The sequence below is a fragment of the Oratosquilla oratoria genome, chromosome 21 (genome assembly GCF_046742065.1).
Source record: "Oratosquilla oratoria isolate Oo_2021 chromosome 21, ASM4674206v1, whole genome shotgun sequence".
NCBI lineage: Eukaryota > Metazoa > Arthropoda > Malacostraca > Stomatopoda > Squillidae > Oratosquilla > Oratosquilla oratoria.
In genome coordinates this window covers 57,811,639-57,831,638 of record NC_134797.1, presented here as the reverse complement: position 1 = coordinate 57,831,638, position 20,000 = coordinate 57,811,639, and the positions used below count along the sequence as shown (strand labels likewise).

The window sequence follows — 20,000 nt, the reverse complement described above, 5'->3', positions numbered from 1 at the left end:
TTCTACTCTTTTTACCATTCTGTCTCTGCATTTAATGATCTCTCCATTTCTATCTGCACTTGGTCCCTTTAATACTTTTACCTTTCCGAATAGTTTCCTCTATTTCATCAATGTTTCTCTTTCTTTTCTCTGATCTCTGCCTTTTGTTGATAAGCTTGTTTAGTTCTACTCTTTCTATTTCGTCTTTCCTGCTTTTTATCTACATGGTCCTTCTTCTTTTAATTGTGTCATTTGTAACTTTGAAGTATTTGTTTTCTGTAATACTTTTTGTACTTCCTACTTTCTCTGCCGATTCCCTAATGATATTCACTAAATTTAAATACATATCTTCGACGGTGTCCTCGCTGGTTCTTAGAGCTTCGAATCTATTTCTAATTTCTAACTGAAATTCCTTCTTATTATCCTTAACCTTTGTAAGGCTTATTTTCTTTTTTAAAACTAGTTTATTTCTCTCGGTTCTGAAATTGAATTTAGCTGTGCAACCTACCATTCTATGGTCACTACCTATATTGACTTTATTTATGACTGTAACATTGCTAACGCTCTTGCTCTCATCTCCTAATATGAAGTCTACTTCGTTCTTTGTTGTTCCACTTAGACTTCTCCAGGTCCATTTACGACCTACACGCGTTTGGAAGAAAGTGTTTATTATCCTCATGTTGTGGTTCTCTGCAAAATTATCTAACATCTCGCACCAACTTGTACTTCTTGTACGCATCACACGCGCCACCTTCTTTTATACATAGATAAGGGACTCAACCACTAAGATGGCGACAATCTCAACAGTAGAGGTTTCTGGGTCCTATCAGTGTTTTTAAAGATTGGTCACATGTTTGTAACACTTTTGTGGGAGCACTCATTTGCAGTGTTATTCTTGTACACGTGTATCCAGGGTACTTGACCGGTAACAGGAAAATTGCGCGAAAACTTGCATGCCAAACTACAACCATAAAACGAAAGGTAATGGGGCGGACGGGATGCAGTGTTGCCAACATAATAAAGAACTGTGTGAACATTGTGACGAATGTGGATAGGAGGTAAAGGGAACACGGGCTGAGGGAAATACTTTTATTCCTGACTAGTTTCGCCTGAGTGAAACGAATCAGGAATAAAAGTATTTCCCTCAGCCCGTGTTCCCTTTACCACCTATCCACATAACAAAGAACATTGACTTCAGAGGGAAATTGGGACATTATTTCCAAATATATTTACAAGACGTGATTTACATTGCTGAGGGCCTGCCTGAACAGCAAAAACAAGTTATTAATAGAGAAGTGTCACTTTTTGATTGATATAGTTCCACAAATGAACTGTGCACTGTGTCTGTGTACTGTGTCTGTGTCTGTGCACTGTGTCTGTGCACTGGATGCTACGGATGGAACAGATGATACAAAGAATTCTGCGAGGATCAGATACCGACCTTAAATGATGCAAGAGGCTAGTTGTATATATGCTGGAAATACACAAACTTCACCGTTCTGCTCACTACACATGCCTTCGGACATATAGAATAATCGAACATTGAAGAGTATGTCAATATGACACTGAAGAAGATGCATTTATGATTTGCGGATCATGCGGAACCTAACCTACCTAACTTACCATAACATAACCTTAACCTAACATAACATAACCCTAACCTAACCAAACCAGACCTAACCTAACCTAACTTAACATCTTCGCGCCTGATCCGCAAATTCCGCAACTCCGCAAATCATAAATACCTGTATTGGCGTGTTTGTGGCAACTCCAAGTCTTTCCCTTGGGACTGTTCTTTGTCGCAGTTCATATTCATCACTCATCTGTCATGTGCGTGTACGACCTATCTGTGTCTAGTGTATTCAAACTAATTATAATTTTGGAGGAATCTTTACGATCTTGCAACTCTATTCCCAAACCAGTTTTTACCAATTTCCCTCGCATGGAGGTTAGGAAAGGTCTTTGCTCAGCTGTGGACCACGGATGGCTGATTGGTTGCAGTTCAAGTAACTTTATTACGTTTTGAGAGTATTTTGGTCCTTTATAATGTGAGACAAGAGAAAGAACAATACTTTATATTCATCCCATGATTTGGGGATAAACGAGTGTTTATGTGCAAATATACGCGTCAGAAAAAATATATCATGACTATCGTTAAAATAATCGTGAACTTAGAATAAATCCTCGATAGTTTCATACAGATAGTCTCATATAGAGTTCCATGTTGATGATGCAGGGTGAATCGCGGGCAATCGTGTCCTCCCAGTCTGACGCCAGCTTGTCTACCTGGCCAGGCAGCTCCAGATTGCCTTGGCCGTTTTGTGGCGTGTCGATTGAGAAAGTATCGCTACCACTGTCAACCACTGTGTCATTTCTAATGCATGATTATGTGCTAATGTATACGGTTTTGTGCGAAGTTGCAAATCTGTAGACACACACACACACACACACGACTCGGTGGCGCGGTTGGTAGAGTCCCCCACTGTCACTACGGCGGTCCGGGTTCGATCCTGCCCAGGGCTGAAATAATTTCAGTATCGCTGCGCTTCGAGTCGTTACTCCAACTCTCGTAGGCGGGGAGTTGGGTGTGTGTGTGCGTGTAGGGTCATACCATTACCCGTATATCGGTCATACGAGCTCTGAGCTCTCTTCCGGGAGGGGAATAGCTGTCGATCACTAGTCCAACACGTGATCCAAAGACCATGGTGAATCACACACACACATACACACACAGAGTTGTGGATGTCTGGAACAAATTGGACGAAACAATAGTGTATGCAAAAACCATACAAGAATCTAAGAACAAACTAGATGCTGAGAGCTACAAAGACGGGTCACTACGAGCATAGCTCCCCTTCCCATATAATACAACTACGTAAATACACACACACACACATGTGTATATATATATATATATATATATATGTATTTACCTAGTTGTATTTACCTAGTTGTATTCTACGGGAAGGGGAGCTATGCTTGTGGTGTCCCGTTTTCATATCTCGTTTTATCTAAACTATTTTTAAATTCATGTATTGTTTTTGCACACACCACTTTCTCATCTAACTTGTTCCAACTGTCTATTACTCTGTGAGGAAAGCTGTTCTTTTTCAGGTCTCTTCTATAGCTGTCTTTTTTTCTTTTCTTTCCATGTCCTCTTGTATTTCTGTCATCCCATTTTATCAGATTCTCTCTATCAGTAATTTCTATGCCTTTCATGATTCTGTAAATAGCTATCAAATCTCCTCTCTCTCTTCTTTGCTCTAGTGTCTGTAGTTCAAGTTTTGCTAGTCTCTCTTCATATGATAGTTTTGAGAGTGTAGGTGCCAATTTTGTAATTGCTCTTTGTATTCTTTCAAGTTTTTTTTATACATTTTTTTTTGTACTTGGTGACCATATCGTTGCTGCATATTCCAATCTTGGTCTTATCAGGGTGATTAGAATTTTCTTCACCATTTCTTCATCCAGGTATGTAAATGCAACTTTGATTGTTCTTATTCAATTATAGGTTTCTCCAAAAATCTTATTTATATGTTTCTCAGGTGACATATTATTCATAACAATGACTCCCTGGTCTTTTTCATTTTCTACTATTTTTATTCCTTCTTCTCCCAATTTATATGATCCTGTTATTCTGTTTTTACTTTTTCCAAATTCCATTATACTACACTTCTTTGTATTGAACTCCATCTCCCACTTCCTACTCCATTCCTGTACTTTATTTAGATCTCTCTGTAGTGATTCACAATCTTCTTCCGTGTTCACTTTTTTCAATAGTTTTGCATCATCTGCAAAGAAGCTCATATAACTTTCAATTCCTTCATCCATATCATTAATATATATAGCAAACATTATTGGGGCCAGAACTGTTCCTTGTGGAACACCGCTTATTACGTCATCCCATTTTGAGTGTTGGTCTCTTATCACTACTCTCATTTTTCTTTCTTGCAAAAAGTCCTCCATCCATTTAAGCAATTTGCCCTGTATTCCTCATTCAGTTTCTAATTTCTTAAGCAACTTCTTATGTGGTACTTTGTCAAAAGCTTTTTTTAGGTCTACAAATGCACAATCAGCCCATCCATCTCTTTCTTGTATTATATCTATTAGCCTTGAATAGAAACATATTAAATTGGTGACGCATGATCGTCCTTGTCTGAATCCAAATTGTCTTGGATTTAGCACGTTTTTTTTTCTAAATATTTTACCCATCTATTTTTGACAATTCTTTCACAAATTTTTGCTATTGTACTTGTTAGAGAGACTGGCCTAGAGTTGTTAGAGTCTTCTTTATTTCCCCCTTTTAAAATATAGGTACTATATTTGCTTTTTTCCAATCTTCTGGAACTTTACCTTCTTTCAAGGAACTGTTTATTATGCTATGTATTATGTCTGCCAGTTCATTCCTGCATTCTTTCAGAATCCAGTTTGCTATTTCATCTGGTCCATGCTATTTTCTGACATCAAGATTACTCAAGTGGTTCAATATTTCATTCTTTGTTACTTCTATTTCTTTCATAGGGGGGACTTTCTCTTTCCATTCAATCTCTTCAGGTTGTATGTTCTCCCTTGTAAACACAGATTTAAGATGTTTGTTCATAATTTCCGCCATTTCAATTTCCTCTGTGTATTCAACTCCTCCTTGTCTTAATTTCTCCAAATCTTGTTTGTTTTTCAGTTTGTTGTTTACAAATCTGTAGAATAGTTTTGGTTGATCTTTACATTTTTCTATGACATCTTTTTCATATTTTCTCTTTTCCTCTCTGCACGCTTGTACATATTCATTTCTATAACAAGTATATATTTTCCATTTTTCTGGTCTTCTGTTTTTCTTCCATTTGGCCCAGGCTTTGTCTCTTTTGTCTTTTATCTCCCTACAACTTTTATTGTACCAGCACTTTACATATTCTTTTTCTTGTTTTTGTCTTGGGACATACTTTTCTACTCCTTTTTTATCGATTGTTGTCATAATATTCCATTTCTCTTCTACTGTTGTATCTTCTTTGTGTATTCTTTCCCGGTTTTCATTTTGGAAGAATTCTCTTATTTTATCAAAATTTGCTTTTTCATACATCATTCTTCCTTTTCTATATTGTTCATTTCTTTTCATGTATTTTTTCTCATTTAGTTCTAGTTCTATCAGTATGTGGTCACCTTTGCTTATTTGTGCCTGGTATTCTATCTTTTCCACTATTTCAGGTTCTGATGTGATTATTAGGTCTAGTCTCGATAGTTCTTCTTCATTTCTATACCTAGTGTTCTCTTGGATCCATTGTGTCATTGTGTGGTCAGTAATCATCTCAAGTAGAACACTTCCCCATGAGTCTTCTCCACCCTTTACGGTTATCTCTTCCCAGCAGATTTCTTTGCAATTATAGTCGCCCATCATAACTATTCTTCCTCCATCTTCCATTATCTTGTTTAGTGTTATTCTTGTGTCTTCTAACATGCTTTTATGTTTATTCTCTTCCCACGAGGCTGTTTTTGGGGGCACGTAGTTTATTACAAACTTTCTGCTCTTCTTATCTCTATCTTCTACTTCTATCATGATCATCTCTACTCTATTGTTCCCATATGTGACACTCTTCACGCTTATATCCTTCTTAGTCAGGAACATAACTCCACCCCCTTGTTTTTTCTCTCTGTTTCTAATCCAATAATTATATGCATTGTGCCCTATGCTGTTGGGTGGTAGTGGGTGGACCTTTTAATTTTGTCTCAACAATTCCCATTATGTCTGGATCTTTTTCTTTCAGATATTTGTTCAGTTCATTCAGTCCTGTTATTAATCCATCTATATTTGTGTAGGATACTTTTAACTTTCTGTTATTTCCATTGTATTCTCTGTTTCTTTTGTGTTTCTCTCTGTTATTTTCCATTGCTTCAATTTCATATTCACTACTCTCCAGTAGAATTCTTGTTTTTTCTGTCTCCGTTCTGGTCTCGTTTTTTTTTTTTTTTTCTTAGCTTCATGTCTTTTCTTTATTTCCTCCTCTCTTTCCTCTTTATTCATTTCTCTTTTTATCCATACCTTTTTATATTGTTCACTTGTTGCTAGTTTCCCTGTTTTGGATAAGATATTCTCTGCCGTCGTTTGTGACCTGAATTTAATCTTAATTGGTCTGGTCTTGTCTGTACTATATTTCCCAAGCCTGAATTTCTCTTCGATTTGTTTCATTATTTCTGGCTCATCTTCCTGAACTAATTCTAGTAAATTTCTTACTTTTTCATTTTCCTCTTTGGTTCTTGTGGTTCTATCTGGGTTATGTTTCTCTTCCATTCCTAATATAATTATACATTTCTTTCTATCTGCTAAGTCTCTTACTATATTCTCCTTCTGTCTCATCACTTTAATAACTGAGTCTTCAGTTTGTTCTTTCATTTGCTGTTTGATTATATCAGTAATTTTTTTCCAACCCTCCTTGTTGTCCTTATTATTCTCCTTTAAGACTTTATTCTCCTCTTTTACTTCTTTTAACTGTTTTTTTAATTCTTCAATTTCCTTAGTTAAGTTTTTGTTCGCCTTCTCTAGTTCTTCCAATTTTTCAACCCTCTGCACGATGTTGTTAACGTGACCGAACCTAAGTTCCCAGTGCTCGATCATCTTATCGAGCTTCTCTTCTAGTCTTGTTAATCGGGGGGGGGGGGGGTTGTGTCCCCCCCACCCTCTTTAAATCCCTGGAAAATATTCTCATCACCTTCTACTGTATTGCTCTTATCTATACTTCTGATCTTTACATTTTTGTTAGACATTTCGTCGTCGCTAAATTGGTCCGGACCTCTTTTGTTTAGATGGCGTCTGCCTGCCTGGGCCAAGTCCTCACCTTCCTCATTTCCTTCCATTTCCCTCAGTAATCCCTCCCCTTCTCCTTTTTCCTCACTTTCCCCTACACCACGAGCAATTCCCCCCACCCTGTGAATACAATAGGTACTTCCTTTGCTTCGGGATCCACGAAATTTCACTTTTTCTTCAGAATCCTCTAAGCCGTCCGTTCGTTGAAGTGTGTGCGTGTGTGTGTGTGTACATGTGTATGTGTGTGTACATTATATATATAGATATATATATATATATATATATATATATGTATATATATATATATGTGTGTGTGTGTGTGTGTGTGTGTGTGTGTGTGTGTGTGTGCGTGTGTGTTTGTGTGTGTGTAGACACATACACACGATATATATATATATATATATATATATACATATATATAAATATATATATATATATATATATATATATATATATATATATATATACACACATGTCCGCAGCATTTCTATATTATTTTTCTGCCTGTTTCTAGCACCCCTTCTCTCTCTCTCTCTCTCTCTCTCTCCCTCTCTCTCTCTCTCTCTGCCAGTGTGTGAAGCAGTAATAACCGGCTGAAAACCTGTTAAAACCAGTTGCATGTGGACGGCACAGGGCTTTTAGGGCTATTTTCCTGATCTGCTTCAATTATAGCTGTGAGACTGGACCATCCTAAATGTAAAAATAGCAACTCGAAAAAAAAAAAATCAGCTGCGGAAATTTTTGGAAATAATCAAATCGAAGTTGTAATTTTGAGTTGTATGCTGATGATTGATCAGTGAAACGGATATGAGGTAGAAGTAACTAAGGAATTCAGTCATACTATAAAGAAAAGTATCCCTGAATGAATATTTGAATCTTTATGGCCCGTCCAGAGCAAAAGGAAACCAGGGAGGACAAAATTACATTGATTTATGAAATACAGCTTATTTCTCTCCTCTATAGATAATGTAAGGAGTACAAAGGATGAAAGTGAGGTAGTAGAATCGGACAATTAAAGAAACTAACCCCATTTCTTCTTGTGAATGACTTTATTTGAGGGGACTATGTAATAGAGTAGGGTTATCAAACTAATCCCGTCTTTTGTGATTTATTTAATTTTATCAGAGAGGACCATGTAGTGGTGCTCAAAAAGAGGATTGGAAGAGTTCTGGACGTAGATGTATTTAAGGGAGAGTAGAGGTAAAGCGGAGATGGGGGAGAAAAGGAGGCAGAGAAATGCTGAGGGTAAGCAAATGAAAAAGAAAAAGGAAAGAATGTCAGGCAAAGGCCAGAGAAGCATGGGAGGTACTGAAGGATATATATATATATATATATATATATATATATATATATATATATATATATATATATATATGTGTGTGTGTGTGTGTGTGTGTGTGTGTGTGTGTGTGTGTGTGTGTGTGTGTGTGTGTATTCACTTGGTCTTTTGGTCTTTGGATCACGTGTTGGACTCGTGATCGACAGCTATTTCCCTCTTGTGTGTGTGTGTATTATATACATGTATATATGTATACACACACACACACACACACACACACACATATATATATATATATATATATATATATATATATATATATATATATATCTATATATATATATATATATATATATATATATATATATATATATATATATGGAGAATGGGCATGTTTCTAGGAGAAAGTGCTAAAGTGCGCCAGTGGGATGAGGAGAATGGAAGAAAATAGGAGAGAGAGCAAATGTTGCAATGAAGAAGTGAAGGTAGTGTGTAAAAGAAAAGGAAGCGGATGTATAGATGAAATTTTCGTAATAAGATATACAAGAAGTTTTCCATACATGGGAAGAATGTCTTTTATGTTTTTATGGGTTTGGAGAAGACGTATGGTATCATTCACAGAGAGGCATTACAAGATGTGTTGCAGATGTATAGGATCAGAGGAAGTCTGATCAGAGTAGTCATAAGTTTTTATGTGAGTTTGTGTTAGGGCAAGGAATAGAGGAAGTGAGTGGTTTAAGGAGAAAGTGGGGCTGCGCCAGATTTGTGTAATGTCACCATAGTTGTTCAGCATAAATATAGATGGGGTGGTAAGGGAGGTAGATGTGAGGATACTAGGCAGAGGGTTTGAGTTGGTGAATGGAGGGAAGTAGGAGGTGAACTAGTGCTTCAGACCGAGTCAGAAGACTGTAGCAGTTAGTGGCGGAGTTTGGGAGGGTATGTGAGAGGAGGAAGCCGGAAGTGAACGTGGGAAAAAGGAAGATGGTGAGATGTACAAGGGGAGAGGGTGGCAGTGGGTTGGAGGTAAGTTTAAATGACGAGAGGCTGAAGGAAAATGAGAGCTTCAAGTATTTAGGGCCACATGTAGCACAGATTGAAAGAGTCGAGGAAGAAATAGATTACAAAAGGAAACAAGTAAATGTCTGGGGGAACAAAAAACTAACATAGAAAATAGATATCGGGATGAACTCAAAGAGACGACTGCATGACTAAGTGGTAGTGCCCAGGGCCCTGTATGCCTAGATCAGAGATTTGGAGACTGAAGGAGGCAGAAAGGAAGAACCTAAACACGTTTGCAATGAAGTGTTAAAAATTATGTTGGGGAATTACGAGGATGTAAAGGCTGAGAAATATGGAGGTGAGGCGATTAGTGAGGATGGAATGAAAGCTGGCAGATAGGATTGGTGAAAGAATGCTGGAAAAGATTGAGAATATGGGAAGAATGAATGTGGAAATACTAGCAAAACATAAATATATTTTTTTCAGTTTCTCATACTCAATTTCATTGGTACATAGAGTTCACGGATTCATTTGTGGCTAATTTATCTCCATGGAAGTTAAATTGGACATTATTTGAATGCCTGGAGTAGTTATTAACTGGGGGTCACCTTCAAACACGACTAGTATATCACAATACAAGGAAATGGAGATAAAATATGTGAGAAGGTCACGTGACTGCAAATGCTTTCCTGTCGATATTTTGCGTTTGTGTGAAGACTGCAATGAACTTTTACTGACTGTCATAATTATAAGTATGACAGTGACGGTAACGGTTATGATAAGCTGATTGAAATTAATATAATGGTGATGGTATGATGGCGACAACAACGGTGATGATAATAGGGACGACAACTGCGAAGAGTACGTGGCGCCACACTAGGCATTTCTAGCTAGCATGCTACTTACTTTTGTTACTTTGATTTTTGGTATCCAAAGTGAGTAGCATGCTACTGACTTTTGCTGCTGGAAAAGTGGATAACTTGCTGGATAAAGCAACGACAAGTTTTGCTGCTCACTTGAATGCTTAATTAAATGAACCGCCATTCCTGGGGTTTTTATATAAAATACGGGTATAAATAGAATTGAGGATGCATATTATTGATTATAAGTGTTTTTCTTTATTCACTGCCTTTAACTGACACTATATATTTATTAAAGCAATTAAAATGATATGAAATTTATGTTCTTTTTGGGGGGGAGGAGATGCCGATGTGCAGTAATAGACTCGTTTGTAAACATACCAGGAGAATATTTGCAGAAAGTTTTATTATTGTTTTCACTTACAGCCAACCCAAAAATTATCGACAAAATATTCCCTGTGTACCGGACACCTAAGAGTTTGCTTGCAAAGCAAACACTAAGAGCGAATGTCATGCTAACGAGAAATTCAAAGTGTGCCGCCACCGTCTTTATTTACAGTTTTGATGCGCAGAGGAAAAATTCCGTTTTAAAACTCGTCTCGAGAAAATAGGAGTATTTATTTATGGTGTACAAGAACCTTTCCTTCCTCTACCTGGAAATAAAAACAAGTCGTTTTCTGGAACGCACATACTAAGATAAACGCGGACAGTAATACACTGAAGGTTTCTTTGACGCACTTACTAAGATAAACTCGGACAGTAACACACTGAAGGTTTCGTTAGGGTATACGTTGCAAGAAACTCAAAGGCGCCCATGTTGGTCCTGAAGGTGACACTTTTACCAAAGGAGACGCCAATATGCTGTGAGGGGAAGGGAGGAATAGATTAAGCTTCAGCCCTTCACGTGATCTGGAAGTCATGTGCCGTCCTGTTTTCCTGCATGCTACATAACTCGAATTTTCCCCGTTTTTCATTCACATCGAACCTCTGGAAACTTAGCCCGATGCATGTAGACATCCTTGTAGACGTGCCGGTGTTGGGTTCACCGTCAAAAAGGCCCAAGGCACAACTTGAAGAGCACCCCCCCCTTTTTTTTTTTCTTCTTTTTTTTTTACATCAGGTTTGTTTATCCACTGAGCAGGGTGCTGGTTGGTTGGTTCATTTGGTCGCCTGCCAGATTTCTCTTGAAGGTCTGAAGTTGGTGTTGCATCAGCCAACCAACTCTGCAAATGCAGTCTTGCAAGGCGCATAGTTGGCCATAGGAATGTTTTATACACACCATTATAATATATAATTTTGTGTGCTACTAAACTTACAATAATTAATATAATGAATATTATCATATTGTTGTTGCTTTTAGTGTTGTTATTGTCACCACTGTTATTAGTGATCAATATTTCATTATCAGTATTGTTACGTATTCGCATGTACATTAAACTCACCTTTTTCTATTGCACATGGGCCGTGATCATGGGAGCACGAGTTAAAGACAAGTTCACGCTTACCATTGTCCGGATCAGGGAAAGGCAGGAGTTCAGTTTTCTTCGCTTTAATGTAATTAGCAAACAAGAGGATTTTACACGTGTGTTCAACACCAATGCCAGGCTTACTCTCTCTATGCGAGGTATGGCAGGCGACGCCGGGACGCCCCCTGGCGACGCCGGGACGCCCCCTGGCGTCCCCCCATCATACCCTCGCTAACTCGCCGAACCACGCATCACTCACACGCATACCAACCATCCAGGCACACTATGCAACATTCATACATGCAATTTCGCCACATTATCCCCCTCTACAAAGCTTGGCGACCCGTCAGCTTTCACCTACAAACTTACAAAAGAACTTAAACAAAACATCTGTATAAAAGAAATAAAACATCACTTCTACATTTGGAAAACATTACATATACTAAGAACACTTAATCACATACAATGACATATCCAAATATCCAATAACATCAAATGGCATATTCTAACACATTAATAACATCAAATGTCAATCACATATTCCGTTAACCACGCTGGTAGCTTCCTATTTCTGGGAAGTCGACCAGGTCTCTGGTCTCTCTCTACTCCATCTTCACTTTCTTTCCCCGAGTCTTCATGTGTTACACCTTCGTCACTTTCAGTGTCACTATCACTTTCACATTCACTTTCAACACCAGGACTATGATCACCATCATTACAACTACTCCGCACAGCCACCTCAGACTCTCGCCGTGAGCAATGCACACACTCGGGTGGGCAGGGACGGCAACTTAAGCTGTCGGCGTTGTTATGCACCCGGCCAGGTCGGTGCTCGTTCTCATTGTTGTACTGCTCCAGTTTTCCAATCCACCTGGCCAGCTGTCCTTCCAGTTCCTTCATCGTCTTCAACCATCTCAAGGCGGCATGATCCGTTCGAATGGTGAAGCGCGTACCATACAGGTAGTGATGGAAGTGAGCGAGTGCTTTCATCACCGCTGCCAACTCCTTCCGTGTGACGCAGTAGTTCCTTTCCGCCTTGTTAAACTTAGCACTGTAGTAACTCACCACATACTCCTTTCTATCACGAAGCTGTGACAGCACGGCTCCCACACCCTCTTGGCTCGCGCCCGTGTCTACAATGTACGGCAAGCCCATTTGTGGGTAGGGAAGCACTGGCGCTTCCACCAACGCTCGCTTCAGTGCCACGAAAGCTTGCCGGCACTCCTCGCTCCACTCGAAAACTGCTCCCTTCCTCGTCAGATGGTGCAGTGGGGCGGCGATAGTGGCGAACCCTGCCACAAACCTCCGGTAGTACGTGCACAAGCCCAGGAAACTGCGCAGCTCCGAGATATTCTGAGGGACTGGCCATCCTTCCACAGCGGTGACCTTGAGCGAGTCCGTCCTCACACCTTCCCTTCCGACGACATGTCCCAAAAACGGCACTTCTGACTTGAATAGAGTGCACTTCTTTGGATTCAGCTTCAGGCCAGCCTTCCTCATTCGGCTGAACACTTCTGTGAGCCTAGCCAGCTCCTCCTCGAAGCTGTTTCCAAACACCAGCACGTCGTCTAGGTAGACGACTGCCGCCTTCCATTGCATACCGTCGAGTACACGTTCCATAAGACGCTCAAAGACTCCAGGGGCGTTCGGTAATCTACGCAGAACCTACGGCTTCCGTCCTTCTTCGTCACTAGGACTACCGGCGAGCACCACGGGCTGTCTGACCGCTCAATCACTCCCGTTGCTGCCAACTCTCGGACAAGCTTCTCCATTTCTTCTCTCTTTGCTGGTGGGACCCGACGAGGCGCCTGCTTGATGGGAGGACTATCTCTGGTAAAGATGCTGTGCTGAACCAATGACGTGCGACCCAAGTCCATGTCTCCACTGCTGAACACGTCACGGTATTGTGCGAGTAATGCCTTCACTCTACTCGCCTGCTCAGCTGTCAGCTGCGTGATACTCCTCTCCGCCAAGTCTTCCAAGTACTCAGGCAGGCCCTCTGGTAGGTCCTTCTGTTTCTTCTCCTCCTTCGGTGACTCCATCTTGCTGTTAGCGGTGGCGATAGTGGTGGATGCGGTGTGGTGCATGGTCGTAGTAGCAGAGGTGCGGGCCACTCTTCCTTTCCGTGCTTTACCTTTGCTGGGTGACTTGACGGCCTGAGATCTCTGCCCTCTGGGTTCCCTTACCTCATCCCTCGTGGCGAGCTCTCCATTAGGATTCAAAGGCACTTCATAGCCTCTCACTGACATCCTACCCTCCTGGAGATCAACACACGCCCCCACGCGATTAAGGAAATCCAACCCCAACAGGCATTCATCTTCCATCTCCGCCACAAGTACAGGCAGGCGTTCAGTCACCCTGCCTACGGCCAGATTCACCCACACCGGTCCCTTCACCGGTACACAGTCTCCTGTAACTCCGCACAGTTGCTGACCCACGCACTTCACACCACGTTCTGGTAGGACTCCCTCTCGCACGAAGGTCCTCTCTGCCCCCGTATCCACTACCATCTCCACTTGGCGTCCATTGATACTCCCTGTCACCTTGATGGCGTCGGACGCCGCCACCTGACGACACCTTAGTTGACTTGGGGCGCCCGAGTGCTCTGCTGGGAAGGTGCCCCGGCCCCCAGCTGCTTCAAGTTTCCCGCCGACGGCGTCACCCCCTTGGGCTGGCGGCACTCAGGGGAACTGTGTCCTCGTATTCCACAATTCCAGCAGCAGGGCTCAAACACCGGTCGCATTCCGTCCTCCAGCGACCGTGCCCTCCTCTTGCAGTCGTGCTTTTTGTGACCTACCTGACCACAGTTGAAGCACGATCCTTTGAAAGGCTTGGAGCTCACCTTCCCACCAGGTTGAGATGGTTTGCTACTTGCCTGCGCACGCCTGGCCCAAGCACGGCTCGGACGACGCTTCCACGCGTCGCTGGGAGGGGGAGCAGCAGGGCTGACGCTCATGAGAAAGGCTTCAAACTCCGCTGCCCTTGCCAAAGCCTCTCTCACGTTCTTGGGCGCAGCCTGCTTCACGTGGATCTGTAACTGCCTATCGTGAAGAGCGTCCACGAAGCAGTCCTTGGCCAACATGTCCACGGTGTCCTCCGTGGCCATGGGGTAAGCGCCCCTCACTAGCGCTTCCACGTACTGCGCTAGTAAGGGAAGGGCCTCGTCCTTCCCTCGCCTCCTCGTCTTCAGTTGAGCCCGGAACACCTCCGGTTGCCGCCTCCTGCCGAAACGACGCCGGAGAGCCCCAGCCACACTGTCGTAACATCGCAGTTGAGCGGGGGTTAAGTGCTCCAGTACTTCCAACGCCTGCCCTTTCAGCACACTCACCAGCTGAAAGGCCTTCTCTTCCTGTGACCAACTATGACGAGCTGCAACCACATCGTACTGTGCCTGGTACGCGTCCCAAGACACCTTCCCGTCATATTCAATCACCTTTCTCTCTTTCTCGTACCGCGTGACTTCACCACCTTCACATGCCCCCCGGGGTTGCAGTTCAACTGAACGACTCCCCAGACGTCTCCCTGTGAGGTCGTCCCCTAGGTTCACGTGGCAACAATCGCCCCTCGGCTGTAGAGACGCTGGTGGCGACACGAGGCTACGAGGAGGTGAGGGTGGTGGGGTGATTGTGCTCACCGCTACACGACGCTCAGCAAAATTGCACCATGTCACGGTATCGAGATTGGCTGCAATCTCCCCATTCTCCTGTCTCACCAAAACCGCCTCCAGTGTCGATACCCTGTCAAGACACGTCTGCATGTGCTCACGGTACCGCTCTCCTATTGCTTTCATCTCCTCTTGAACCTCTTCTTTCACTGCCACCACCTCCTCCTTAACCTCTTCCTTCACACGATCCCATGTTCTCCCCCATAATAGCCCTCAGTTCCTCTTTCACTTCAGTCATGACCTGTTTTTGTAGATCCATTTGGATCGCAAGCATATCTGCCATGACCTGTTGTTGGTGTTTCAACATCTCGGCCACTGAGTGTTGTGCCAAGAGCAACACTGACTGAGGAGATACATCTTCAGTAGCCTCTCGGTGCAACACCGTGTCCTCACATTCAATCGACGCCATGACACTCGACTCCTGCTTTCCCTCAATTTCTATGTCTTTACCATCACCAGTGACATCCATGATCACTTGAGTCACTTATCACTTCAATATCAAACCACTTATCACTTCGATATCGTCACTTATCACTTCAACCTGATCCCGCTTCTGACGCCATGTGTTACGTATTCGCATGTACATTAAACTCACCTTTTTCTATTGCACATGGGCCGTGATCATGGGAGCACGAGTTAAAGACAAGTTCACGCTTACCATTGTCCGGATCAGGGAAAGGCAGGAGTTCAGTTTTCTTCGCTTTAATGTAATTAGCAAACAAGAGGATTTTACACGTGTGTTCAACACCAATGCCAGGCTTACTCTCTCTATGCGAGGTATGGCAGGCGACGCCGGGACCCCCCCTGGCGTCCCCCCATCATACCCTCGCTAACTCTCCGAACCACGCATCACTCACATGCATACCAACCATCCAGGCACACTATGCAACATTCATACATGCAATTTCGCCACAGTATCATTAATATCAATAGAAAAATAATAGTAATGGTATTATTAATACTTACCATTATTGTTATAATTTTGTTATTATTATCATTATTGATATTAATATCATTATTATCACCATTATCATCGTTATCATTATAATTAGTTATTTTATTATTTTTATCATTAGTATTATCATCATAATTATCATTATTATTATTATCATTAGTATTATTATTATTATTAGTAATAGTAATAGTAATAGTAGTAGTAGTAGTAGTACTAGTAGTAGTAGTAGTAGTATCATTATCATTATTAATCATTATTGATATTGGAGATGTTTCAAGAAGGGATTGTCAGGATGTGCAAAGATGCTGTGTGGAACAAGGAGGACGGGAGGAAATGAAGAAAGGTAGTGAGTGGTGGGTTGAGGAAGCAAAGAAGGTTGTAGAAGAGAAGGAACTAGCATTCATAGATTGGTTACAAAATGGGACGAGAAAAACATATGAGAGGTACAAAGAAAAAAGAGGGAAAACGTAAAATGAAGGAGGCAAAGAGGAGAGCAGATGTGAATGGGGTAAGAGTATGACAGAAAATTTTGAAAATAATAAAAAGATGTTTTGGAAGGAATTTAAGAGAGGAAGAGGAGGCGAATTAAGGAGAGAAGAAAAGGTAAAATGTGCAGATGGAGAGATGATAATGGAAGAAACGGCAGTGAGAGGAAGATGGGTAGAGTATTTAGGGAGTTGGTAAATGCGAAGAAGGATAGAGAGGGAACAGTAGTTGCTTGGGAAGCGCTAAAAAATTAGAGTGATGAATGAGGAAAATAGAGGATATAAAAATATGAAGTGAAAGCAGTTATTAAAATGGGTTAGATTGGTGTCACACGGAGTGTCTAAAAAAAAAAGGAGGTATAGTGATGGTGGACTGGCTGGTGAGGTTGTTTAATATTTGTCTAAAAGAGGATAGAGTGCCGGAGGACTGGAGGAGTGCCTGTATAGTTCCTCTTTACAAGGGAAAAGGGGATAAGTGTGAGTTTAGCAGTTTCAGAGAGAGTTTGTTGAGTATGGTTGGGAAGGCTTATGGGAGGGTTTTGATTGAGAGAATTAGGAGAGGAACAGAGGGAGTAATTGGTGAGGAGTGGTGTGGACTTAGGACAGGTAGAGGTTGCGTGGATCCGATTTTTGTGGTAAGGCAGATGTGTGAGAAAGCTTTAGGAAAAAGTAAGGGTGTTTTTTTAGCCTTTATGGATTTGAAAAGGCTTATAACAGGGTAGAAAAGAAGGCACTGTTGGAGGTATTGCACATATATGGGATAGGAGGAAAGCTGTTAAGAGCAGTCAAGAGTTTTTAGGAGTGTAGTAGAGCTTGTGTTAGAATTAGAAATAGAGAGAGTGATTTGGTTGAGGTAAAGGTTGGAGTTCGCCAGGGATATGTTATGGTGCCGTGGCTGTTCAATTTATACATGGATGGGGTGGTGCGAGAGGTAAACGCAAGAGTAATGTGACAGGTATTGGAGATGGCTAAAGAAAATAAAAAACGGGAGATAAGCCAGTTCTTTGCTGACGACATTGCGCTTGTGGCAGGATCAGAGGAGATATTAAGAAAGTTATTAACGGGGTTTGGGAAGGTGTGCGAAAGAAGGAAGTTGAAGATAGATGTAGGGAAATGTAAGGTGATGAGATGTACCAGGGGAGGAAAATGGCAGCAAATTGGAAGTTAGTATTAAGGGAGAGAGACTGGAGAATGGATAGCTTCAGATACTTGGGTGCGAATGTGGAGTGAGAGTGGAGGTGGAGGTAGAATGTAGATTGAGAGAAACAAGTAAATGCCTTGGCGGATTAAAAAGTGTAATGAGAAATAGACATTTGAGGATGGATGCCAAGAGTAGATTGTATGAAGGAGTGATTATGCCGACAGCACTGTGTAGGGCAGAATCGTGGAACATAAGAGAGGCAGAGATTAAATGTGTTTGAGATAAAATGCCTGAGAGGTATGATACGGGTTACTAGACCGGACAGAGTGAGAAACGAGGAGGTGAGGAGGAGAGTTGGGGTGGAAAGGCAGTTGGGAGATAGAGTTGATGAAAGAGTATTGGGATGGTTTGGACACATGGAAAGAATGAGTGAAGAAATATTAGTAAAAAATGTGCGGAAGGCAGAGGTGGAAGGAGTGAACATAAGCGGGCGATCAAGGATGAGATGGATGGATGGGGTAAAAGGGACATTAGGAAAGAGGGGAGTGTCTGTTGAGGAAGGAAGGGAGAAGACGGAAGATAGGGGCGAGTGGAGAATGGTTGTGTATGGATGATGCTGTGATGCATGGGAGTGGGTGGGATTAAGGGGTGAGATAGTATGTGTGAATGATATTTTGACGTAGCTCAAAGGAAGTTCTCGCCGTCTTCTCTTTTACTGCATGAGGGGACGGAGAGAAGGGGGGGGGGTTCGCCGATTAAATAAAGTGGCCTTGCTGTGGATGTGCTGGGTCTTGCTACATTGCTTCTGACCTAGGGTAGTGGGCAAGATGCAGGGATGACCCGTCATCCAGGAGGAGCCAAGAAAAGAGGGAGAGAGGGGTGGTGAATGGGAGGGGAATATGTGGGGATGAACTGGGTGGGAGTGGTTTTATGACTTTGGCTACCTCCCTTGTAAAAGGGAAAAAGCCATTGGTATATGTATGTATTTAGTATTATTACATTAATTATTATAATTATAATATTTGTTTTTATTATTATTATTATTATTATTATTGTTGTTATTTTATCATTATCATCATCATTATTATTATTATTATTATTATTATTATTATTATTATTATTATTATTATTATTATTATTATCATTATTATTATTAGTTGTTGTTCAAAGCAATAAAGGCACGTTCATGTTGTCTCAGTTGATGTTGGACCGCAGTGAGTATCCTCAACACATCACGTTTGCTCAGTCCCCTGTCATGACACGCCCCAATACATATCCCCCTTATCAATTACATATATCATTTTCTGCTCCAATTTTCTGCTCGTATACCTCTTTGAATTACCCCGATGTGAGTCAATGACTGGATAAGTTTTATGCAGTATATATCAGGACTTTAGTGACGTTCCTTACGGATCAGTCACGTAGAACTTTTATATAACAGAAAACTAATCTCTATTCTTCAAAGAAAAGAAAGATGGTCGTTTTAACGCCTACCATCTCTCCTTTCTACTGTGCTTTTTACATGTTCCCCTTATCTTACGTCTCAGTCATATTTTGAGATTGAATTTGCAGATTATGTAGTACAAGTGAGCTTTTCACCCATTGAAATGGAAATTATATATATATATATATATATATATATATATATATATATATATTATACACACACACACACACACATATATATATATATATATATATGTATATATATATATATATATATATATATATATATATATATATATTAATATATATAAATATATATTGTTGGTTAGAGTTATCACCCTGACTGCAGCTTTAACATGAACAGCATTTAATTTTCTACCAAAGGCTATGTTGATCCAACAGCACTGATAAAAAAACAGGGAACAAAAATCCACGTTGTATATAAAATATACCACTCATAAAATAAGAAAATTAATCAAACTTCATGGATCTCTCAAAACTTATACAGCTAATTTATGGTTGCAGAAAAAATGGCATCTGTACCGTACATGGCCATGCACACTGCAGCCAACGCCGGCAAGAAGAGACGTCAGAACACGGCCATTGAACCAGGGCCATTTGCCTCACCAACACGTAAGTATACAGTACAGTATATTATTTCATAATTTTTTGTCAGTAAATGCTTATAAAGTATGTTACTATATATATATATATATATATATATATGTATATATGTGTATATATATATGTACATATATATATGTATATATATATACATATATATATATATACATACATATATATACATATATATACAATATATTTATATATATACATACATATATATACATATATATATATATATATATATATATACATATACACATATATATACATATATATACATATATATACACTCACTATCCGAGTTACGAC

At 40.7% G+C, this 20,000-nt stretch overlaps 1 protein-coding gene across 2 annotated transcripts in view; it reads left to right on the top strand.

Moving 5' to 3' along the window:
- The window catches only part of LOC143036954 (uncharacterized), a 55,147-nt gene that overhangs the window by 32,612 nt on the left and 2,535 nt on the right, over positions 1 to 20,000 (top strand). For both annotated transcript variants that reach the window (XM_076205002.1, XM_076205003.1), the window contains one exon: positions 19,590 to 19,697. In XM_076205002.1, the coding sequence (XP_076061117.1) occupies positions 19,590 to 19,697 (108 nt within the window). The remainder of the gene's footprint in view (positions 1 to 19,589; positions 19,698 to 20,000) is intronic.